The following is a 25,721-nucleotide window of genomic DNA, read 5'->3' as shown; positions in this document are numbered from 1 at the left end:
GGACGTAGAGGGAGGGGAGGTGGAGGGAGGGGAGGTAGAGAGGACGTAGAGGGAGAGGACGTGGAGGGAGAGAGGGAGAGGAGGTAGAGGGATAGGAGGTGGAGGGAGAGAGGGAGAGGACGTGGAGTGATAGGAGGTGGAGGGAGAGAGGGAGAGGACGTGGAGGGATAGCAGGTGGAGGGAGAGAGGGAGAGGACGTGGAGGGATAGCAGGTGGAGGGAGAGAGGATGTGTAGGGAGAGGACGTGGAGGGAGAGAGGGAGAGGACGTGGAGGGAGAAAGGGAGAGGACGTGGAGGGAGAGGAGATGAGAAAGAAGGAGGTGAGATGGTTAGAGACGAATCCATAAATTCAACTTTCAAAGTTCCCCCGATACTGATATAACTTCAAGGGAAAACGTTCCGGGTTTTAAAAGGACAACGATTGGGCTAAAATCCAGAAAGCTATCCCTTTGACTTGTACTGGACAACAGTGTCTGCTACAATGGAATATGTCAAAGCGTAGGTTCTTACCTTGCGTCCCTTTTCGCTGTCTGGGAGGTAGCAGTGGCGCGGGAACCCTCTGGCTGTAAAGGGCTTGCCTGGGTTGGGGTGCTCTGGGCCCTGGATGCCAGGCAGGACATTGTAGATGACGCGGATGGTCTTGCAGTCGGGGTGGCCGGGCAGCGAGTGGGGGATGACGTGGTACTCCATCTTCCCGGGTGGCTGGTTGCCCGTCTTCACGCCGTAGATGGTTTTGCAGGTAGGGCACTGCAGGCTGCCATCTTTGTTGCCGTTGTTGTACATGGCCACCAGACACTGGAGGTGGTACTGGTGCCCACACTGGGCCAGGCGACCTATGAAGTCACCACCCTTGTAGCCTGACGGCCCCCCGAGGGCCTCCATACAGATGGTACAGTCCTGAGGAGAGGAGAAGAGGAGATAGGAGGGATCCTTTAGCCAACCTGTAAGTACTTAGCTATCCAAAATAGGAAAAGCAGCCACAGAGTCAGCCTGTTGCAGGTGAGTGGGAATCATTCAATAAAATTCTTGAAAACGCTGACGAAGGCTAACTGGCCAATAGGTAATGTTAATAAATGAAAGTGTTACAGGCCGGAGCAGTGTGCAGGTCTTTCTTTAAATATGTACTTGGCTACCCACATTTCCTTCAACAGATAATGTGTTGTGATGATAATGGCTGCGTCCCAAATGACATCCTATTGTCTGATCCCTATGGCCCTGGTCAAACGTATGACACTTTATAGGGCATAGGGTGTCATTTCAGACTTAACCAATGACTGGAGGGAACAGGTCTCACCTCCTCTGGTGCTATCCTGACTTTCTGAAGATACTGCTTCACCACCTCCTCTGTTGTCTTACCTGGAGAGAGGAGAGAGAGAGAGGAGAGAGAGAGAGGAGAGAGAGAGGAGAGAGAGAGAGGAGAGAGAGAGGAGAGAGAGAGAGGAGAGATAGGATAAGGGGGAGAGCAGGAGAGAGAGCAGGAGAGAGACAGGAAAGAGAGAAAACATAAGGAGAGAGAGAACATATTAGTGTGTTGAGCAAAAATCTTCCACACAATGTAATCAAGTTGTCTATAGGGGTGTCTGTGTGTTCATATGTGTGTGTGTGACTGTGTCCGGTACAGGTATGTGTGTATAGGCCTATATATTAGTGCTGGTTGGATAGTGTGTTCTATCGTACCTTTACGGGCCTGTTTCTTGGTGGTCTTGCGGCTGCAGTGGCCCAGGCCGGGGACGGGCTTGATGTCCCTCTTGCTGACGGGCGGGGGGTGCAGCACCAGTTTGGGGGGCCGGGTGAGACACACAGGGAACCCCGCAGCGCTCATCAGGATCCCCGTGATACCGGCCAGCGCTGGGTGGACCGGGCTGTTCCCACTGAGGTTCTTCACTGGGACAGTGGGCACGCTGAAACACAACGGGAACCACACGCTGGTTACACACTTAACATCTCACCAAACATACGCCTGGGAAGACTCTGGGAGTTGCAGCGCTGACCTAGGATCAGCTGTTACACAACTTGCAGTAAACAAACCCTCCCTGACACTAACAGACAGAAATACAGCAGGCTTACTGCTGACCCCCACACAGGGTTGGGACCAGCCTAGTCCGTGTGATTACAAGACGTTAACCAAGCCACCTACAGTAGAGACAGGTGGAGAAGTCTGTCCCAAATGGCACCCCACCATAGATAGCGCACTACGTATAGGGCTCTGGTCCAAAGTAGTGCACTATGTAGGGAATAGGGTGCCATTTGGGAAGTAGCCGTTCAGGAGGTGTACACAGGCCAGCTGTAATCTCTATTGGCAACAACACCTCACCTACTACGACCAGCTGCTCCATGTGACCAATTCAAAAAAATGTCCAGGAGCCAATGACCTGTGTGTGTGTGCCCATAAAATTAGAATAATCTATTTCCATGTGTGGCTGTGTGTGTGTGGCTGTGTGTGGCTGTGTGTGTGTGAGAGCCTGTGGTGTCTCTCTCTGTGTGTGTGTGTGTGTGTGTGTGTGTGTGTGTGTGTGTGTGTGTGTGTGAGAGCCTGTGATGTTTCTCTGTGTGTGTGTGCGCATGGCCCACAAGCCAGTCTCCTGATCTGGGTCAAGGACTCATACCATAGATGGTACTGCCAGATATCCTCTGTCTAGCCGGTACGTTTCAGAGAACACTGGTTGGGTCTAAGTGGCGCCCTATTCCCTACACAGCGAGCTACGCCTGCCCAGAGCCTACGTAGGATGCCTCCAGCTATATACGGCTCTGACGGTGTAATTCAGACAATTACCTTTTGTTTGTCCTTTGACATATTTCTGGATGATTCTAGAACGCGCCAATAGCTACTCAACCATTTTAGAGTCCAGGTAGAGCGTCTGTGTCATTCACACCAAAGATATTGTACTATACTCTAGTTCCCCAGATCATCTACTTTTACCACAGACAACACAGCCTTTGAGTGTCAACGATATCGGAGCAGTGAGATATCATATGACGATCTGATCATGCCCGGAGTGTGTTGTCCTTGGGTATCCTACATTGTCGATAAAATCGGAAGCAGTTCTCACACACACACACACACACACACACACACACACAAACAAAAGCGCATACAAAAGCGTGTGTGCGCGCACACACACTCGAGCACACAGTTTTTCCTAGGGATGGATACTCACATAAAGGACGTGAGGATTGTCATTCTCCCACAGAGGTCAGCCCCGGCACAATCAATTAAGTAATAAACGTCAAGAAAACAAATCACGGAGGAATCGATTTCCTTTCTCTTCACCAGGGGAACAGAGAACCACTTGGGATGTGTCAATGAGAAGCTAAAGAAGAGGTTCCACTTCTCTTTACCCCTCTCTCTCTCTCTCTCTCTCTCTCTCTGATTGAATTGGCTGCTACGCAAACCTTTATTCTGTCTCTCTGAGCTGGACTGTTTCTGTTCTTTCTCTCTACAGACCTCCTCCTCTCCCTCTGTCCTAGAAGCAGTGTGTGAATCGGACCGAGTGTGTGTGTGTCTTATATATGTAATCCATGAGTTTCCATCTGCTGGCCAGTGACCTCAGAGAGGAGACGTCACAGAACTGACAGTCAGCATCACATCACACACACAGGATCATGGATTACCTTCACCACGTCACCGGCTCTATTGACTAATACCACCCTGACTAACCACTTATGGAAACACACACACACACGCACACACACACACACACACACACACACACACACACACACACACACACACACACAGGGAACTGGGAAATCCCCAATAATGAACAACAAACTTGACCACAACATAACCCAGTCTTGACACGACCCGCCCTGGTCTTTTAAATGACTAGTATTATATTAACTACAGAGCTTCCCCTGTGTAAACGGTACTGTACAGGCTACACCACAGCAGAGGTTGTGGAAATGAGGCTAACTAACCATGCTTTGACGGGGGGGGGGGGGGGGGTGGTATCAATAATGGGCGAATATTATCGAACACAATAGTTTTTTCCCTGCGCTGTTCCTCCTGTGCCGCCACGCATCACAAACAGGGTTTGTTATTCATTTGTTGCTTCCCGACATGCAATTAGCCAGTCGCTCTGAGAGCCGTGAGTTACTGTCGCTGGTAGCAACCACACGGACACGGCAGGAGGGCAGAGCCTGGGAGCTTTGTTCCCTCGTGTTGTGACCCACCAAAGCTAAGACATCATTGCTTTTGTGTGACCATTCAAATAGACAACTATACTGCATGTTTACATACTGTGCATACTATGTAGTGATGGTAGCATAGTAATAATAGTTATAGATGGTATGTAGTGATGGTAGTATAGTAATAATAGTTATAGATGGTATGTAGTGGTGGTAGTATAGTAATAATAGTTATAGATGGTAGTATAGTAATAATAGTTATAGATGGTATGTAGTGGTGGTAGTATAGTAATAATAGTTATAGATGGTATGTAGTGGTGGTAGTATAGTAATAATAGTTATAGATGGTAGCATAGTAATAATAGTTATAGATGGTATGTAGTGGTGGTAGTATAGTAATAATAGTTATAGATGGTATGTAGTGGTGGTAGTATAGTAATAATAGTTATAGATGGTATGTAGTGGTGGTAGTATAGTAATAATAGTTATAGATGGTAGTATAGTAATAATAGTTATCGATGGTATGTAGTGGTGGTAGTATAGTAATAATAGTTATAGATGGTAGTATAGTAATAATAGTTATAGATGGTAGCATAGTAATAATAGTTATAGATGGTATGTAGTGATGGTAGTATAGTAATAATAGTTATAGATGGTAGCATAGTAATAATAGTTATAGATGGTATGTAGTGATGGTAGTATAGTAATAATAGTTATAGATGGTATGTAGTGATGGTAGTATAGTAATAATAGTTATAGATGGTATGTAGTGGTGGTAGTATAGTAATAATAGTTATAGATGGTAGTATAGTAATAATAGTTATAGATGGTAGTATAGTAATAATAGTTATAGATGGTAGTATAGTAATAATAGTTATAGATGGTATGTAGTGATGGTAGTATAGTAATAATAGTTATAGATGGTATGTAGTGGTGGTAGTATAGTAATAATAGTTATAGGTGGTAGTATAGTAATAATAGTTATAGATGGTAGTATAGTAATAATAGTTATAGATGGTATGTAGTGATGGTAGTATAGTAATAATAGTTATAGATGGTATGTAGTGGTGGTAGTATAGTAATAATAGTTATAGATGGTAGTATAGTAATAATAGTTATAGATGGTATGTAGTGATGGTAGTATAGTAATAATAGTTATAGATGGTAGTATAGTAATAATAGTTATAGATGGTATGTAGTGATGGTAGTATAGTAATAATAGTTATAGATGGTAGTATAGTAATAATAGTTATAGATGGTATGTAGTGGTGGTAGTATAGTAATAATAGTTATCGATGGTAGTATAGTAATAATAGTTATAGATGGTATGTAGTGGTGGTAGTATAGTAATAATAGTTATAGATGGTATGTAGTGGTGGTAGTATAGTAATAATAGTTATAGATGGTATGTAGTGGTGGTAGTATAGTAATAATAGTTATAGATGGTATGTAGTGGTGGTAGTATAGTAATAATAGTTATCGATGGTAGTATAGTAATAATAGTTATAGATGGTATGTAGTGGTGGTAGTATAGTAATAATAGTTATAGATGGTATGTAGTGGTGGTAGTATAGTAATAATAGTTATAGATGGTATGTAGTGGTGGTAGTATAGTAATAATAGTTATAGATGGTAGTATAGTAATAATAGTTATAGATGGTAGCATAGTAATAATAGTTATAGATGGTATGTAGTGGTGGTAGTATAGTAATAATAGTTATAGATGGTATGTAGTGATGGTAGTATAGTAATAATAGTTATAGATGGTATGTAGTGATGGTAGTATAGTAATAATAGTTATAGATGGTAGCATAGTAATAATAGTTATAGATGGTATGTAGTGGTGGTAGTATAGTAATAATAGTTATAGATGGTATGTAGTGGTGGTAGTATAGTAATAATAGTTATAGATGGTATGTAGTGGTGGTAGTATAGTAATAATAGTTATAGATGGTATGTAGTGGTGGTAGTATAGTAATAATAGTTATAGATGGTAGTATAGTAATAATAGTTATAGATGGTATGTAGTGATGGTAGTATAGTAATAATAGTTATAGATGGTAGTATAGTAATAATAGTTATAGATGGTATGTAGTGATGGTAGCATAGTAATAATAGTTATAGATGGTATGTAGTGGTGGTAGTATAGTAATAATAGTTATAGATGGTATGTAGTGGTGGTAGTATAGTAATAATAGTTATAGATGGTAGTATAGTAATAATAGTTATCGATGGTATGTAGTGGTGGTAGTATAGTAATAATAGTTATAGATGGTAGTATAGTAATAATAGTTATAGATGGTAGCATAGTAATAATAGTTATAGATGGTATGTAGTGGTGGTAGTATAGTAATAATAGTTATAGATGGTATGTAGTGGTGGTAGTATAGTAATAATAGTTATAGATGGTATGTAGTGGTGGTAGTATAGTAATAATAGTTATCGATGGTAGTATAGTAATAATAGTTATAGATGGTATGTAGTGGTGGTAGTATAGTAATAATAGTTATAGATGGTATGTAGTGGTGGTAGTATAGTAATAATAGTTATAGATGGTATGTAGTGGTGGTAGTATAGTAATAATAGTTATAGATGGTAGTATAGTAATAATAGTTATAGATGGTAGCATAGTAATAATAGTTATAGATGGTATGTAGTGGTGGTAGTATAGTAATAATAGTTATAGATGGTATGTAGTGATGGTAGTATAGTAATAATAGTTATAGATGGTATGTAGTGATGGTAGTATAGTAATAATAGTTATAGATGGTAGCATAGTAATAATAGTTATAGATGGTATGTAGTGGTGGTAGTATAGTAATAATAGTTATAGATGGTATGTAGTGGTGGTAGTATAGTAATAATAGTTATAGATGGTAGTATAGTAATAATAGTTATAGATGGTATGTAGTGATGGTAGTATAGTAATAATAGTTATAGATGGTATGTAGTGGTGGTAGTATAGTAATAATAGTTATAGATGGTATGTAGTGGTGGTAGTATAGTAATAATAGTTATAGATGGTAGTATAGTAATAATAGTTATAGATGGTATGTAGTGATGGTAGTATAGTAATAATAGTTATAGATGGTAGTATAGTAATAATAGTTATAGATGGTATGTAGTGATGGTAGCATAGTAATAATAGTTATAGATGGTATGTAGTGGTGGTAGTATAGTAATAATAGTTATAGATGGTATGTAGTGGTGGTAGTATAGTAATAATAGTTATAGATGGTAGTATAGTAATAATAGTTATAGATGGTATGTAGTGATGGTAGTATAGTAATAATAGTTATAGATGGTATGTAGTGGTGGTAGTATAGTAATAATAGTTATAGATGGTATGTAGTGGTGGTAGTATAGTAATAATAGTTATAGATGGTAGTATAGTAATAATAGTTATAGATGGTATGTAGTGATGGTAGTATAGTAATAATAGTTATAGATGGTAGTATAGTAATAATAGTTATAGATGGTATGTAGTGGTGGTAGTATAGTAATAATAGTTATCGATGGTAGTATAGTAATAATAGTTATAGATGGTATGTAGTGGTGGTAGTATAGTAATAATAGTTATAGATGGTATGTAGTGGTGGTAGTATAGTAATAATAGTTATAGATGGTAGTATAGTAATAATAGTTATCGATGGTAGTATAGTAATAATAGTTATAGATGGTATGTAGTGATGGTAGTATAGTAATAATAGTTATAGATGGTATGTAGTGATGGTAGTATAGTAATAATAGTTATAGATGGTATGTAGTGATGGTAGTATAGTAATAATAGTTATAGATGGTATGTAGTGATGGTAGTATAGTAATAATAGTTATAGATGGTATGTAGTGGTGGTAGTATAGTAATAATAGTTATAGATGGTAGTATAGTAATAATAGTTATAGATGGTATGTAGTGATGGTAGTATAGTAATAATAGTTATAGATGGTATGTAGTGATGGTAGTATAGTAATAATAGTTATAGATGGTATGTAGTGACAACACCACAGCTGAGTTCATGGTCACCACACAGCAGTTTAATAATGTCCACTATTAACCAGCCAGTCGGCTAGTAAATACTATGATAACATGCCATTACAGTGGGGGAAAAAAGTATTTGCTCCCCTGCTGATTTTGTACATTTGCCCACTTACAAAGAAATGATCAGTCTATAATTTTAATAGTAGGTTTATTTGAACAGTGAGAGACAGAATAACAACAAAAAAATCCAGAAAAACGCATGTCAAAAAAGTTATAAAATTATTTGCATTTTAATGAGGGAAATAAGTATTTGACCCCTCTGCAAAACATGACTTAGTACTTGGTGGCAAAACCCGTGTTGGCAATCACAGAGGTCAGACGTTTCTTGTAGTTGGCCACCAGGTTTTCACACATCTCAGGAGGGATTTTGTCCCACTCCTCTTTGCAGATCTTCTCCAAGTCATTAAGGTTTCGAGGCTGACGTTTGGCAACTCGAACCTTCAGCTCCCTCCACAGATTTTCTATGGAATTAAGGTCTGGAGACTGGCTAGGCCACTCCAGGACCTTAATGTGCTTCTTCTTGAGCCACTCCTTTATTGCCTTGGCTGTGTGTTTTGGGTCATTGTCATGCTGGAATACCCATCCACGACCCATTTTCATTGCCCTGGCTGAGGGAAGGAGGTCTTCACCCAAGATTTGACGGTACATGGCCCCGTCCATCGTCCCTTTGATGCGGTGAAGTTGTCCTGTCCCCTTAGCAGAAAAACACCCCCAAAGCATAATGTTTCCACCTCCATGTTTGACGGTGGAGATGGTGTTCTTGGGGTCATAGGCAGCATTCCTCCTCCTCCAAACACAGCGAGTTGAGTTGATGTCAAAGAGCTCCATTTTGGTCTCATCTGACCACAACACTTTCACCAGTTGTCCTCTGAGTCATTCAGATGTTCATTGGCAGACTTCAGATGGGCCTGCATATGTATTCTTGAGCAGGGGGACCTTGTGGGCGCTGCAGGATTTCACTCCTTCACGGAATTGTGTGTTACCAATTGTTTTCTTAGTGACTATGGTACAAGCTGCCTTGAGATCATTGACAAGATCCTCCCGTGTAGTTCTGGGCTGATTCCTCACCGTTCTCATGATCATTGCAACTCCACGAGGTGAGATCTTGCATGGAGCCCCAGGCCGAGGGATATTGACAGTTCTTTTGTGTTTCTTCCATTTGCGAATAATCACACCAAATGTTGTCACCTTCTCACCGAGCTGCTTGGCGATGGTCTTGTAGCCCATTCCAGCCTTGTGTTGGTCTACAATCTTGTCCCTGACATCCTTGGAGAGCTCTTTGGTCTTGGCCATGGTGGAGAGTTTGGAATCTGATTGACTGATTGCTTCTGTGGACAGGTGTCTTTTTTACAGGTAACAAGCTGCGGTTAGGAGCACTCCATTTAAGAGTGTGCTCCTAATCTCAGCTCGTTACCTGTATAAAAGACACCTGGGAGCCAGAAATCTTTCTGATTGAGAGGGGGTCAAATACTTATTTCCCTCATTAAAATGCAAATCAATTTCTAACATATTTTCTGGATATTTTTGTTGTTATTCTGTCTCTCACTGTTCAAATAAACCTACCATTAAAATTATAGACTGATCCTTTCTTTGTCAGTGGGCAAACGTACAAAATCAGCAGGGGATCAAATACTTTTTCCCCCCACTGTATATCTCTAGCCTTAACCCAGTTTAAAAGCTCCACAAGCCACTAGCTAACGGGTCCACTAGCCACTAGCTAACGGGTCCACAAGCCACTACCTAACGGGTCCACAAGCCACTACCTAACGGGTCCACTAGCCACTACCTAACGGGTCCACTAGCCACTACCTAACGGGTCCACAAGCCACTACCTAACGGGTCCACAAGCCACTACCTAACGGGTCCACTAGCCACTACCTAACGGGTCCACTAGCCACTACCTAACGGGTCCACTAGCCACTACCTAACGGTTCCAGGAGGACAGACAGACAGGAAGACAGACAGACAGGAAGACAGACAGACAGGAAGACAGTGAAAGGGACTGGTGGCAGGTGACTGTCATCATCATCCTCATCTGTAGCTTCCGGTTCAGGGTTCTGCCTTAACAAGCTTTGAGTTGGAGCTAAGAGGCTTTTGGTTAACCCTCCCTGCAGGTGTCACAGTGAGTGAGTGAGTGAGTGAGTGAGTGTGTGTGTGTGTGTGTGTAGGGCTGCTAATCGCCAGGGACCTCACGATACAATATTATCATGATACCATATGTATTACAATTCTCACGATTCTAAATGTATTGCGATTCGCTACTGTGATTTCATTGCAATTCGATGTTCCAAACACATTGCTCACCATGTCTGCTGCGGAGGTACAAGAGGGAGCCATGAGAAAATGAGTTTTAAAATCAGTCATGGAAATGAAAGTGATGAGAACAAAATGTCTCCCTATTGAAAAAGGAGATGGAGAACAAGAACAAGCTATGTAGGAAGACGCCTGGAGTTGAGGCAGCTGGCGCTAAAATAACATTGCGAGGTCCTCCTGAGTGGCGCAGTGGTCTACGGCACTGCATCGCAGTGCTTGAGGCGTCACTACAGACCCGGGTTTGATCCCAGTCTGTATTACAAGGAGGTCCCATAGGGACTGTGGGTGTTAAGAAGGGTGGTTAGGCGGGTCATGTTTCGGAGGACACATGACTCCACCTTTGAGTTACAGCGATGAGACAAGATCATAATTGTGGGAATAAAGGGGGTAAAATATATATATAATATATATATATATATATATATATATATATATATATATATATATATATATATATTTAATATTGTCAAAACAACAATACATCGTCAAAAATGATATCCCCATATGTAACTGTATAGATTTTTTCAGGAAGAACCCTTTGGTGGTGAAAAAGGTTCCACTTGGAACCCCAAAAATGGTTTTCAGAGGGTTCTCCTATGGGGACAGTTGAACAACCCTTATGGTTCTAGGTAGCTTCTTCTTCTCTAAGAGTTTACAGTAGATCCAGTCTGACCTCAAGTCAGTGTTGTTGACAACTTGACACACACACAGGGGTCATGTTAAGTGCTGAATGGCCTATTAGACCTATGACCAGGCCTGAGCTGAATGGAGATGGAGACAGTAACCAGTCAGTGAGGTTATTAATACTACAGTAAGCTGTACGAGGCCGCTGGCTGTGCAACGTGACGGTTATTGTGAGGTAGAAATGCACTGTGGAGAAGGTTTAGTCTCGTTTGAGCCCCAGCTTATCTACAATGCATTAACACAATTCCCAGCTGTCCTACTGACACACACACCTGGAACAATGAGTGAGTCAGAGAGTGAATGACCAGTGTACAACCCTAAACCTTGAATGAAAGAAAAGCAAGAGAGACAGAGAGAGACAGACAGAGAGACAGAGAGTATGAGAGAGAGAGAGAGTATGAGAGACAGAGAGTATGAGAGAGAGAGAGAGTATGAGAGACAGAGAGTATGAGAGACAGAGAGTATGAGAGAGAGAGAGACAGAGAGTGACAGAGAGTATGAGAGAGAAAGAGAGAGAGAGAGAGAGAGAGAGAGAGAACCACTCATTATTACACACACAGCAACTGGATACCATAGGTGTAATCCACCATATATACCTGACACACACATGTACGCACTCAGACACACTGACACACCCATGTACGCACTCAGACACACTGACACACCCATGTACGCACTCAGACACACTGACACACCCATGTTCCCACTCAGACACACATGTACCCACTCAGACACACTGACACACACATGTATGCACTCAGACACACACATGTACCCACTCAGACACACTGACACACACATGTATGCACTCAGACACACACATGTACGCACTCAGACACACTGACACACACATGTACGCACTCAGACACACTGACACACACATGTACCCACTCAGACACACACATGTACCCACTCAGACACACACATGTACCCACTCAGACACACACATGTACCCACTCAGACACACACATGTACCCACTCAGACACACACATGTACCCACTCAGACACACACATGTACCCACTCAGACACACACATGTACACACTCAGACCAGTGGAGGCTGCTGAGGGGAGAACGGCTCATAATAATGTCCGGAACGGAGCGAACGGAATGGCATCAAACACCTGGAAACCATTTGTTAGATGTGTTTGATACCATTCCACTGATTCCGCTCCAGCATTTACCATGAGCCCGTCCTCCCCAATTAAGGAGCCACCAACCACCTGTGACGCAGACACACTAGCATGTCTGCACTCAGATAGTTCCACACAGCGTTGTACACCTCCATAAAGCCCTACATAAAGGAGATCTTCACTAACACATGGCCTGCTTCACCTACAGTACATAGGCACTAACACATTTGACCTTAAAGGCTCAGTGCAGTAAAAAACATGATTTTCCTTTTATATATATATATATATATATATATATATAATATATATAATATATTATATATAATATATATATATATAATATATATATATAATATACATATATATATACACACACACACGGAGTGTACAAAACATTCAGGACACCTGCTCTTTCCATGACAGACTGACCAGGTCAATCCAGGTAAAAGCTATGATCCCTTATTGATGTCACCTGTTAAATCCACTTCAATCAGTGTAGATGAAGGGGAGGAGTCAGGTTAAAGAAGGATTTTTAAGTCCTGAGATAATTGAGACATGGATTGTGTGTGTGTGTGTGTGTGTGTGTGTGTCATTCAGAGGGTGAATAGGCAAGACAACAGATTTAAGTGTCTTTGAACCAGGTATGGTAGTAGGTAACAGGCACACCAGTTTGTGTCAAGAACTGCAACACTGCTGTGTTTTTCACGCTCAACAGTTTCCCATGTGTCATGAATGGTCCACCACCCAAAGGACATCCAGCCAACTTGACACAACTGTGGGAAGCATTGGAGTCAACATGGGCCACCATCCCTGTGGAACGCTTTCGACACCTTGTTGAGTCAATGCCTGACGAATTGAGGCTGTTCTGAGGGCAAAGGGGAGGGGGTGCGACTCCATATTAAGAAGGTGTCCTTAATGTTTTGTACACTCAGTGTATATTTACACGCTACGAGGTTGGAATAATACTGAGAAATTGTGAAAGTGATGATAATGCCCTTTTAGTGTAAGAGCTGTTTGGTGGGATGGAGTTTTGACCTCCCTGGTGACATCACCAGGCGGTAAATTAGTTAATAGACCAATCAGAAAGAGAGTTCCAAACCTCTCTGCCAATAACAACTCGTTTTCAGTTTTCCCCTCCCCACTCAGACCACTCCCAGACAGTCCTAGCAAAATTCTTGCTTGAGAAATTGCTCTTTACTAAGAAGCTATTTTTGTTTCTTTTTTTTACCATTTTAATTGAAAACAGTCACAGTAAGGCACCTAATCGTTAGCCAGAAATGATTTGATATTGAGATAAAAACATCTGCATTGGGCCTTAACTACATGGAGCCCATTATCCAAAATGCAGATGAAACAAATGAACCGAATGTCTTTCCCACGCTCCTCTTTATCTACGTCCTTCACCCATATCTCTATTTGTTTCTCTCTCTTTCATTCATCTGTTCCTCTTTTCTCAGGGTCAGATGAGGTCTTACATTTTCAAGGCCTTTCTTCCCCTCTGAGTCTGTCTGTTGTTTTACCTGGATATTCCTCTCCCTTCTTTATATCCTACCATCGCACTCTCCTTCCCTCACTCACTCTCACCTCTCCTGTGCTAATTAGTTAATAATGACATTATTATAGACATGAATGAGCATTTCTGCATCTCAGCCGGGTGAGAAACTCTGGTTCCCAGATAATCACACTTCCTGCTTCTGAATGGGATGCAGTTGCTCCTAAACCCTGATCTAAGATCAGTATGGTTAAGGTTAGGATTTAGGAAGGCTGATCCTAGATCTACTAAGACTACTGTACTAGTCAACCTAGTGCACTCAGTGTACATACTTTACTAGTTATCTTTAGAAGACAGTGGAATGTGGACACAGTTTATTTCTCTTTGGGGGTGTTTGTTTGTGTATCTTCGGTCTTAGTGGGAGAGGGGCAGACAGACAGGGAGACTGGGGAGAGTGGTGGAGGAGAGGAGGGTGGGGTGGGGGAGAAGAGAGAGAGAGGAGGGTGGGGGAGAGGAGAGAGAGGAGGGTGGGGAAGAGGAGAGAGAGGAGGGTGGGGCAGAGAAGAGAGAGGAGGGTGGGGCAGAGAGGAGTGTGGGGGAGAAGAGAGAGAGGAGGGTGGGGGAGAGGAGAGAGAGGAGGGTGGGTTGGTAGAGCCTCTTGACCCCTGGCGACCCTAACCCCCCCACTCCATCACACACTCCTCCCCTTCTTTGTTATCTCTCTTTCTCTCCCTCCTCTCCTCCCTGTGTCCCCAGATGGTCATGACGTTCTTTAGCCTTGGGAGCAACAAACTCCCAAGCACTCTCACACACTTGTGTGCAAGTACACACACACACACACACACACACACACACACCTTTAAAACGCCAGTTTATTCCATAACTCTTGATACATTCGAAAATTGCTACCCAATAGGCTGTATGAAGGCAGCCAGACAAACCGATAGATTGGTGGTCTATTGAAGTGGCAGAGAGCTCCCCCTATAGGCCAGACAGTCAATGCAACAGAACCCTGCTGCATTACAAAATACTGGACCTGTTACCATATGAATACATTGTATCGATTTCAATGATGTTCTATTATTTTTTTAAACTTATGGCTCGGTTTCCAGAGTTTATATTACCCTTGCTCTCTCTCTCTCTCTCTTCAATTCAATTCTATTTAAGGGTTTTATTGGCATGGGAAACATATGTTTACATTGCCAAAGCAAGTGAAATGATAAACACAAGTGAAATAAACAAAACGTGAACAGTAAGTACTACACTCACACAAGTTCCAAAATAATAGAGACATTTCAAATGTAATGGTGTTACCACACTGTCTCTCTCTCTCTCTCTTTTCTCAGCCCTCTGAAACCCTTCCTACCCCTTTCTGTTTTCACTCTTTTGTCTCTTTCTCACCCCCCCCCCCCCCACTAGAAGAAAGAGACACATTCCTGCAGCTTTGTGAGGACATCAATATTGACTTTCTCCGTGTGTGTGTGTGTGTGTCCCTTGGTTTGAAACAATTTCACAACTCTGTGTGTGTGTGTGTGTGTGTGTGTGTGTGTGTGTGTGTGTGTGTGTGTGTGTGTGTGAGACAACTGACTGACAACGTAACACTGCTCTGCGTATTACAATCAACAATCTAGGTTTGCTCTATTTCCCCCTCCCTCCGGCTGTGGCCTGATTTCTTGTGCCTGATTGTGATCAATCTCTGCTAGTTGCTGAGTTGTTCCTTTGTCTCCCCCCCCCTCTGACAGTGTCTGGCTGGCTATGTCTACCCCCCCAAACTCCCTAAATGTAGGACTCTCTTGCTCCCCAACCCCCCAAGATCCTCCTTGACAAAAGCCTCAAGACAGACCGAGACGGAGCATTACAATGATGACTGTGGTTTCTGCTTTTGTCTTCCTTCTACCCCCCACTCCCCACTATCCATAAAACCCTTCACCCCCCATGCATATATCCCTCTACCTCCCCTCCTCCGCCCCTAACCTTCTACTCCCCAAACCAACCCCCTACCCGCCTCACGGCTCCCCCAGCCCAGACCCTGTTGTCCCGGGCTGGCCACTGCAGAGGCGGGCATTGTGTTGCTAATGCGGACTAGGCCTCAATGTGGCCACAAAGGTTGCCGTGGAAACGCTTGGGCGCACACAATAGAGCCCGGGATGGGCCCCCAGAACACAGGAGTCCTGGGAAACCCAAAGAGAGAGAGAGAGAGACGGAGCGAAGGAAGAGTTGGAGGGGGGGGCGAGTGTAGGGAGAGGGGGAAGAGGGGGAAAGAGAGAGACGGAGGGAGGCCTTAGACCCTCTGGCGTGCAGAAAGACAGGCTGTTCTCTCCTCTCTCACACTCCCTCATTCCTCCACACCCTCCATCCCCTCATTCCTCCCCTCCCTCAATCCCCTCATTCCTCCCATCCCTCAATCCCCTCATTCCTCCCCTCCCTCAATCCCCTCCCTCATTCCTCCACTCCCTCCATCCCCTCCCTCATTCCTCCCCTCCATCCCGCCATCCCTCCACAACCGCTCCTTTCTTTCTGGTCCCCGGGTGGTCATCTGTCAGAGGGGCTGCTGGGAGAGTTAGATGCGTACTCCCTCTCACAAGTAGACACAGTCCCACATCCACTGACTCGCAAAGACTCACCCGCAAAGACTCACCGCGAAAGCATCCAAAGAGTAGAAGAATGTAGACGCTACAACAACACAGTATTCTCCAATATGAAAGACCAAGTAGAACCAGATGAGATCATCCAGAATCATTCAGTCATAACAACAACTCAACCAAAACCATCTCACTCACCGTGGCAACCACTGAGTGTTTGTGTGTATCAGCTACATCAGTGTGTGTGTGTGTGTGTGTCACTCACCCAGAGGCGATGAGGGCTCGTGACTGGGCCATGGCGATGCGTTGTAGGGCGGGCCGGCTGAGCCCAGCCAGACTGGACCGCTGGGGCAAGGGGGCAGAGCACGCCGCCGAGCGCTGGGGCGCCATGGGCCGCGGCGACGGGGACGGCACGGGCGAGGGCGGTGACGTCACGGCGGTCGCCGGGGTGACGAGCGTGGCGGTGGGCACCGGTTGACTCGTGGCGGAGGGAGAGGGGGGCGGCGCGGACGGACGGCGGCCCTGATTGGATGAGGGCGGCTGAGGGGGCGGGAGGGAGGGAGGAGGGGGTCGGTTGGAGATGGAGAGGGTGCCCGTTTGGGCGCTGAGGAGGGAGAGGGAGCGGGCGAAGAGGGCGGCATTCCGTCGCGGTGAGGACTGGTTCCGGGATATGGAGAGTCCGTGAGGTAAGGTTTTGGAGTAGGCAGATCTAGCGGGGGAGCTCCTGAGTTGGCCCCGCCCCAGGGTGGCAGATTTGGGGCTGGGTGGTTTACTCTGAGGTTTACTCGGCCGGTGGCCCAACTTGTGCGTCGATGACCACACAGTGCTCTGCTTCACACTAAAGACCAGCATGCACTGCTGGCAGGAGCACGGCTGCCCGGCGAGGGACTGCATGGTCGCCAGCCCGCCGCTTGGGTACACCGCGCCTCCGTTGACGCCCGACACCCCAACACCCAGTAACGCTCCTGTCGGACCCGATCCTCCACCTCCGTTCCTGGGTACCGGTCCTGACACCAGTGGGTAGGCCACGTCGGACCTCCGCTGTATCCTGCGTTGTCTCTGGGTCTGCCTGTTGATCTGGGTCATGCCCTGCAGGTCCACCAGGTAGCAGAAGCCCAGCGGCGCCAGGTCCAGCCAGGGCTGCTGGCGGTCCCGGGCCGTCTGGATGGCGATGCCGACCTCCGTGTCGTACTGGGTCCAGGACCCAGCGTCGTTCTCCCACTCCCACAGCCAACCCTGGCCCGGCGCCGACGTGGGGTCGTAGAAGCTACGGCGCACCGGCCGGATCATACCTGCAGGGGGAGATGCTGGGGTTAGTACGACTATCAATCAAATGTATTTTTCCAACGGCAGTTGTCACAAAGGGCTTCACAGTAAACTAGTCTAGACACTGAAGAGCAAGCAGAAGCACAGTGGACAGGACAAAGTCCCTGGAAGGAAGAAACCTGGAGAGGAACCAGGCGCATGACTACAGCATGAAAAGAGTAGGAAATGGTACATTGTAGTTTCAGTGTGGAGGTTGAAACAGGAACATAAATGCATGTGGGAACACTTTGGTATGGTTTTAATTGACAAGCTAGATTCTCCCCACAGGAGTGAACGTTAATATAAGCTCTTACACACAACTCAAATGACCCTAACTCAAATGACCTGAACTCAAATGACCCTAACTCAAATTAAATTATTTCCAAATGCAGTCAGCCAAACAGCTACAAAGACACATTTAATGACCAACAGTATTAAAGAAGTTTAGGGAAGCGTGTAGTTGTCAAAATTCCATTTGAAACGCAAATTGGTTTAAGATGAATTGATAGTGATAACCATAGAGATGTTTAATGGGTTTAAAGCACCCAAACCAGCAGGCCTAGCATGGCACCACACATCTGTGCCAAACCGAGGAGGGTCAGGAACCGTCCAATCAGAGACAAGCTTGGTAACCACGGGCAACATGTGGCACGGCCATTCAGCCAATGCCAAGGTAGAGAGAAGAGGGACCCACACTGGGGCCTGGCCGAGACAGACTGGGACACACAGACATCAAAAGAGGTTCCTGAATGCAACAGGCCTAGCGATGTTTGTTTGAGGCACACAGTCAAGGGTATTGTGTGTGTGTGTGTGTGAGAGAGAGACCCTTTGAATTGAGAGACAGAGAGACAGAGAGACAGAGAGACAGAGAGACCGACTCTTTGAATTGAGAGAGAGAAAGTGAGAGAGAAAGAGAGAAAAAGTGTGTGTGTGGGGGGGACTAAAGGCTGAGCCCGGGAGGTCTTTTTCCTCTATAAAACGATACAATGGTTCTAAAAGAGAAATGAGCACTTGACCCCAGGAGTAGCATGTGAGACTCAGTAGACTGTAGAGGAAACAGGGCTCTTTCAGTTCCACAGAAACAAAGGCCGGCTCTCACAAAGACAAACCACTAGCTGGGATGAGGACAGTCACGGGTGGACTGGATTCTGATAGAAACCTCTAGTGATGGATGACCTTTGAAGAGAAACATACGGGTCATACTTTAGCCCACCTCTAGGACTCTGAGTCTTTCCTGGCCAGAAGGATAAACTCCGGGCCCCTCGTGTTAATATTTCACATGAACGTTTGAAAATAACGTGTTGAGCTCTCGCTATCATTTGCACAGAGCCGCTAACAACGTGCACGTGAGAAAAGACGGAGATAGCATCGCCGTCTACACAACCGCTAAAGACTTGTTGGCCATGATTCTGAACAGCTGAATCGATTGTGATGACGAGACGAGACAGCCGTGCCCACACACACACCTTCGACTTTCCGTAATGTGAGAGACCACGGCCACGTCCTTTAATCACCGTCTATAGTCTCTATTGAAGACAGAGAGGGCTGTGTTCATTAGGCGCCCACCGGAAGATGAGGGACGCTTGTTTTCGTCTTCCGTTGCAAAACTTTTTTTTCTCTACGGCGTGCACGGATGAATAGGGCCGAGGTTTATCACAGGTGTGCAGCCAGAGGGATAACAACCATCCACCCTGTCGGTGTGTCTTATGTACCGGTGGACGCTCCTCTCTTTGGAGGGAAAACACTGTTCTCCTTTCATCTGAGGGATAATATCCACCTCTCTAGCCCCTTCACTGTCTTTCACCGAGGCCACTGGGGGAGAGGGCAGGCTGGGGGGGGGTTGTTGGGGGGTGGGGTGTGATGGTTTAGGTGGGGGGTGAGCAAGTCAGGTGTGTGTGTGTGTGTCTACAGGGGGTTGAAGGTGACTTAAAAAACAGGTTGCTGTGAAGGTAAACAGGGACCAGCTGGGGTACCACCTACCGAGCACAGGTGGCTAGTGGCACCTTAATTGGGGAGGACAGACTGGTGGTAACGACTGGAGCGGAATCAACGTATCAATAACATGGTTCCCATGGTTTCCAGGTGTTTGATGCCATTCCGTCTGCTCCGTTCCGGACATTATTATGAGCCGTCCTCCCCTCACCAGCCTCCACCGCTACTGAGGGACTGTTCCAGCTCGACCACTGAGCCTTCTAGTTCCACAAAGGTTCCTTGTTGAGAACCGGTTCTTAGAACATGTCGCCACAGATTACGTTACCGTCCAAATCCATTACGCTCAGGTTACCCAAATGAATATGGACTCATTTTAACGGTGGATCGTAAAACCCACCCAACTCGTTCTATTTGTTTTTCCTTCCTTCTTTCTTTTTTTTTTTTACAGGGAAGACATTCTGAGACCTCGGTCTCTTTTATAAAGGTGCCCTGTACATACAACATCAATATACACATTACACCCATCTCCACCACCTAGTTAACTAGAATCCCAGGAGTTAGTATGGTAATCATCATCAACCATCATAATCTGTGGCGTAATGTGGAGCCTGCCTCTGATGAGTCTCCTAGGGGTAGAGGAGGAGAGGTGGTTCTGATGAGTCTCCTAGGGGTAGCGGAGGAGAGCTGGTTCTGAGGAGTCTCCTAGGGGTAGAGGAGGAGAGCTGGTTCTGATGAGTCTCCTAGGGGTAGAGGAGGAGAGCTGGTTCTGATGAGTCTCCTAGGGGTAGGGGAGGAGAGCTGGTTCTGATGAGTCTCCTAGGGGTAGAGGAGGAGAGCTGGTTCTGATGAGTCTCCTAGGGGTAGAGGAGGAGAGCTGGTTCTGATGAGTCTCCTAGGGGTAGGGGAGGAGAGCTGGTTCTGATGAGTCTCCTAGGGGTAGCGGAGGAGAGCTGGTTCTGATGAGTCTCCTAGGGGTAGAGGAGGAGAGCTGGTTCTGATGAGTCTCCTAGGGGTAGGGGAGGAGAACTGGTTCTGATGAGTCTCCTAGGGGTAGGGGAGGAGAGCTGGTTCTGATGAGTCTCCTAGGGAAGCTCGCTGGGTGTTCATTAACCTGCTCTTCAACCTTTACATGGTGGACTGACTGAATGGCTGATGAGACAGAGGAGTTCTGGGAAACTACAATAACATCCTATTGAAATAAAACACCTGATTTATGATGAGGTCGCTTTCCCATGAGGGTGATATGGAAACTGTTGATCAGACAACGTCACTGTGGTTGGCCTCTTCCTCCCACCGTTACTCAATCAACAGATGGCTGTTCCTCTTCCTCCCTTCGTTACTCAAACAACAGTCTGTACTGGTCAGTTAGTGTGTGAGAACCAGAGTGTGTGTGTTGAAAGGAAGGGTGAAGCAGAGGGGAACAACAGGTTCCTGTCTGTCTGTCTGTCTGTCTGTCTGTCTGTCTGTCTGTCTGTCTGTCTGTCAACAGTAAACATTACACTCACAAACATTTAAAATGTAATATTATGTCTATATACATTGCTGTAACAATATGTAAATAGTTAAAGTGCAAAGGGGAAGATAAATAAACAAATATGGGATGTATTTACAATGGTGTTTGTTCTTCACTGGTTGACCTTTTCTTGTGGCAACATGTCACACATCTTGCTGGTATTTCACCCAATAGATATGGGAGTTTGTGTAATCTGAGGGAAATATGTGTCTCTAATATGGTCATACATTTGGCAGGAGGTTAGGAAGTGCAGCTCAGTTTCCACCTCATTTTGTGGGCAGTGTGCACATAGCCTGTCTTCTCTTGAGAGCCAGGTCTGCCTACGGTGGCCTTTCTCAATAGCAAGGCTATGCTCACTGAGTCTGTACATAGTCAAAGCTTTCCTTAAGTTTGGGTCAGTCACAGTGGTCAGGTATTCTGCCACTGTGTTCTCTCTGTTTAGGGCCAAATAGCATTCTAGTTTGCTCTGTTTTTTTGTTGATTCTTTCCAATGTGTCAAGTAATTATCTTTTTGTTTTCTCATGATTTGGTTGGGTCTAATTGTGTTGCTGTCCTGTGGCTCTGTGGGGTCTGTTTGTGAACAGAGCCCCAGGACCAGCCTGCTTAGGGCAGGTATTCCTAAACTGGGGGTACGCGCAATGCCAAATAAAAATGTGATTCACTTTTTTTTTTTTAAACGTTTAAAAAAAAAAATATTCAAACAGTACATTTATATTTTCCAACGGGGCTAAAACATTTGGGTTCAGCGAAATAACGACACAATGTCAAATACAGGTAGCCCAGTCTTATAATGAACATCCAATCACATTAACCATTACTCGCTCGCGGTAAAACCTTCACACTTGCGCAGACATTTAGAAACGAAACATGACAATTTGAAAAATAAGCCACAGGAGTTTTTGGAGCGAGAATAAAGACAACTTTCGAGTAGCAAGACACGTATAAAAGCAACAGATACTGAGACTCTCTCCAACACAACCCAACATTGCAGAGTTATGTGCATCCTTTCAGGCACACCCTTCTAATTAACCTGTGGTGAGTTATTCAACATTTTTGATGAACAAATAAGGTTTTATATGTAAGATGGCTCAAGAAAGAGCAAAATGATTGATAATTATTATATTATTATTTGTGCCCTGGTCCTATAAGAGCTCTTTGTCACTTCCCACGAGCCGGGTTGTGACAAAAACTCACACTCATTCTCATGTTTAATAAATGTATTGTATAGTGTGTGTGTGGCAGGCTTACAATGATGACAAAAAACAACATTGAGAGTGTGCTGACCCTGGTGCTAGAGGGGGTACGCAGCTGGAGGTTGAACGTTTGAAGGGGTACGGGACTATAAAATGTTTGGGAACCACTGGCTTAGGGGACTCTTCTCCAGGTTCATCTCCCTGTAAGTGATGTCTTTGTTATGGAAGGTTTGGGAATCGCTTCGTTTTAGGTGGTTGTAGAATTTAATGTCTCTTTTCTGGATTTTGATAATTAGCGGGTATCGGCCTAATTCTGCTCTTCATGCATTATTTGGTGTTTTACGCTGAACACTGAGGATATATTTGCAGAATTCTGCATGCAGAGTCTCAATTTGGTGTTTGTCCCATTTTGTGAATTCTTGGTTGGTGAGCGGACCCCAGACCTCACAACCATAAAGGGCAATGGGTTCTATAACTGATTCAAGTATTTTTAGCCAGACCCTAATTAGTATGTAGAATTTTATGTTTGTTTTGATGGCCCTTCTTGCCTTCTCTCTCAGATCATTCACAGCTTCGTGGAAGTTACCTGTGGCGCTGATGTTTAGGCCGAGGTATGTATCGTTTTTTGTGTACTCCAGGGCAACGGTGTCTAGATGGAATTTGTATTTGTGGTCCTGGCAACTGGACCTTTTTTGGAACACCATTATTTTTGTCTTACTGAGATTTACTGTCAGGGTCCAGGTCAACCAGACAGAATCTGAATCTGTGCAGAAGATCTCAGTGCTACTGTAGGCCCCCCTTGGTTGGGGACAGAAGCACCAGATCGTCAGCAAACAGTAGACATTTGACTTCAGATTAGGGCTGGGTGATATATCAAATTAATTTGACTAATTCGAATGGATGTTTTTGCTCAATATTCCAAATGCCTGTATCGCAGAATTGAGTTAAAAAAATATATTTTTTAGTTTTTATGAGCGTGAATTAATTTGATTATTGCTGACTGTTTTAAATGCAGTGTATTTGACCTTTAATTGTAGAACACAGCTTATTATTATTATTTTTTTTATTGAAATATGTATCGTGAATATCCCATAAGTTTGAAAAAACTTGAGATATGAGTTTCAGGCCATATCACCTAGTCCTACTTCAGATTCTAGTAGGGTGAGGCCGGGTGCTGCAGACTGTTCTAGTGCCCTTGTCAATTCGTTGAGATATATATATATATATGTTGAAGAGGGTGGGGCTTAAGCTGCATCCCGGTCTCACCCCACGGCCCTGTGGAAAGAAGTGTGTGTGTTTTTCGACCAATTGTAACAGCACACTTGTTGTTTGTGTACATGGATTTTATAATGTTGTATGTTTTTCCCTCAACACCGCTTTCCATCAATTTGTATAGCAGACCCTCATGCCATATTGAGTCGAATTTCTCTCACGGACCTGGGAGAGTGTGTGTGTGTGACGGTCAGTGTGTGTGTGACTGTGAGAAACATGCCTTCCAGCCATTCTCAAACCTGGCCAGTCAAGCGGTCCACTAACTGTTGCCCTAGGTTCACCCCTCACTCTTAGATGTGAATTCCTGCTCTGCTCACTGAAACACACACACACACACACACACACACACACACACACACACACACACACACACACACACACACACACACACAGAAACCACATACACACACACACACACACACACACACACACACACACACAATTGGGAAAGGAAACAGAGAAAAAGAGAGCAGGAAAATGTTGACTAATACAGACACAATCTTTTTGGTTGACAGACACGGCCCCAAGACCGCTGTCTCTCCTTCCTTAGTCCTTTAGCTTCAATGGGAAAGCCAGCCTTGTGCCAGAATGTCGCTTTCTCAAAACAGAGAAAATATGTCGCTAATGGAATAGAATCTATGTAGCAGCGCTCTGATGTCACAAGCAGAGATAAAGCAAGGGAAGGGGAACAATAAAAGGTGTCTGCTAGAGCACTTCTAAAAGAAGAACTGTGGTTTCTAACGACACAATGACGCGGATAGGACACCCTCCCCCTCTCTCCATCGCTCTTTTCCCTCGCTCCTCATTTCTCTGTGTTCTAGTCTGACTGACCTCAGATGATCTTCTACACAGAAGCCCTCGAACTACTGTCTTACTGTCTTTCTCTCTCTCTCTCTCTCTCTCTCTCGCTCTGTCCATCGTTACAACACTGTATATAGACATATTATGACATTTGAAATGTCTTTATTCTTTTGGAACCTCTGTGAGTGTAATGTTTACTGTTCATTTTTATTGTTTATTTCACTTTAGTTTATTATCTATTTCACTTGCTTTGGCAATGTTAACATAAGTTTCCCATGCCAATAAAGCCCCTTAAATTGAGATTGAGATCTCCACAAAATGTAAACACCATCTATAAAGGCGTTCTTCACCAGAGAGATGAGAGAGAGAGATAGAGATAGATAGATAGAGAGTGTATAAACTATCAAAACAGTAAAAAAGGGCAATATGGTCAGCTCAACCTAGAAGCACAAAAACAACACTATCTGATTTAACCTTCATTTAACCAGGAAAGTTAGTTAAGAACAAATTCTTATTTACAATGACGGCATACCCCGACCAATGCAGGGCCAATTGTGCGCCGCCCTATGGGACTCCCAATCACAGCCAGATGTGCGGCAGCCTGGACGTCTCTAGCACTGAGATGCCGTGTCTTAGACCACTGCGCCCCTCGGGAGTCCCTTCTCTCCCTCCCTTCTCTTTGTAGCCCTCCGACCCTAACCCTCTTAGCCCAAACACGAGAGCCATCGGATAGAATGAAACACAATCCAGTGTGTGTGCGTCATTGCATATGGGTGCTTGTGTGTGTGTATTGAGCATATGTGTGTGTGTGTCTGTGCACTCATTCATGCATGACCCTGTGTGTGTATGTGAGGCCTCTCTGCTCCTAATCCAAGGCCTACGTTGTGAAACACACGCTGACTGACGGCACTCGGGAGGCCCTGGGGCCCTGAAGTAACCTGACACGGACTGTTGCACAACAACCTACTGAGTTGTACTGGGGGGAACGTTCTGTTCTACTCCCCCCCTCCGTCTCTCTCTCCGTCTCTCTCTCTCTCTCTCTCTCTCTCCTCAAACAACCTATTGGGCTGGGGGAAACCTTTCTGTTCTGTTCTACTCCCCCCTCCGTCTCTCTCTCCTCCAACAACCTATTGGGCTGGGGGAAACCTTTCTGTTCTGTTCTACTCCCCCCTCCGTCTCTCTCTCCTCAAACAACCTATTGGGCTGGGGGAAACCTTTCTGTTCTGTTCTACCCCCTTCTCTCTCTCTCTCTCCCCTCCTCCCTCTCCAGTCTCGCCTCCATTCCCCCTCTATCTGTACTTCACCACTCTCTCACTCTTACCCTCCCTTCATCT

The 25,721-nt window shown here is 44.7% G+C and overlaps 1 protein-coding gene across 2 annotated transcripts in view; it reads right to left on the bottom strand.

Moving 5' to 3' along the window:
• LOC106602234 (E3 ubiquitin-protein ligase DTX4) overlaps positions 1-25,721 on the bottom strand; it is a 34,970-nt gene that overhangs the window by 3,133 nt on the left and 6,116 nt on the right. For both annotated transcript variants that reach the window (XM_014194749.2, XM_014194750.2), the window contains exons 3-6: positions 16,637-17,663; positions 1,678-1,901; positions 1,295-1,356; positions 511-897 (exon numbers count right to left, since the gene is read on the bottom strand). In XM_014194749.2, coding sequence (XP_014050224.1) covers positions 511-897; positions 1,295-1,356; positions 1,678-1,901; positions 16,637-17,663 — 1,700 coding nt within the window. The remainder of the gene's footprint in view (positions 1-510; positions 898-1,294; positions 1,357-1,677; positions 1,902-16,636; positions 17,664-25,721) is intronic.

Source organism: Salmo salar, chromosome ssa04 (genome assembly GCF_905237065.1).
Source record: "Salmo salar chromosome ssa04, Ssal_v3.1, whole genome shotgun sequence".
Lineage (NCBI taxonomy): Eukaryota > Metazoa > Chordata > Actinopteri > Salmoniformes > Salmonidae > Salmo > Salmo salar.
Note: the sequence above shows the minus strand (reverse complement) of the source record. Positions and strands in the feature narration are given on the sequence as shown.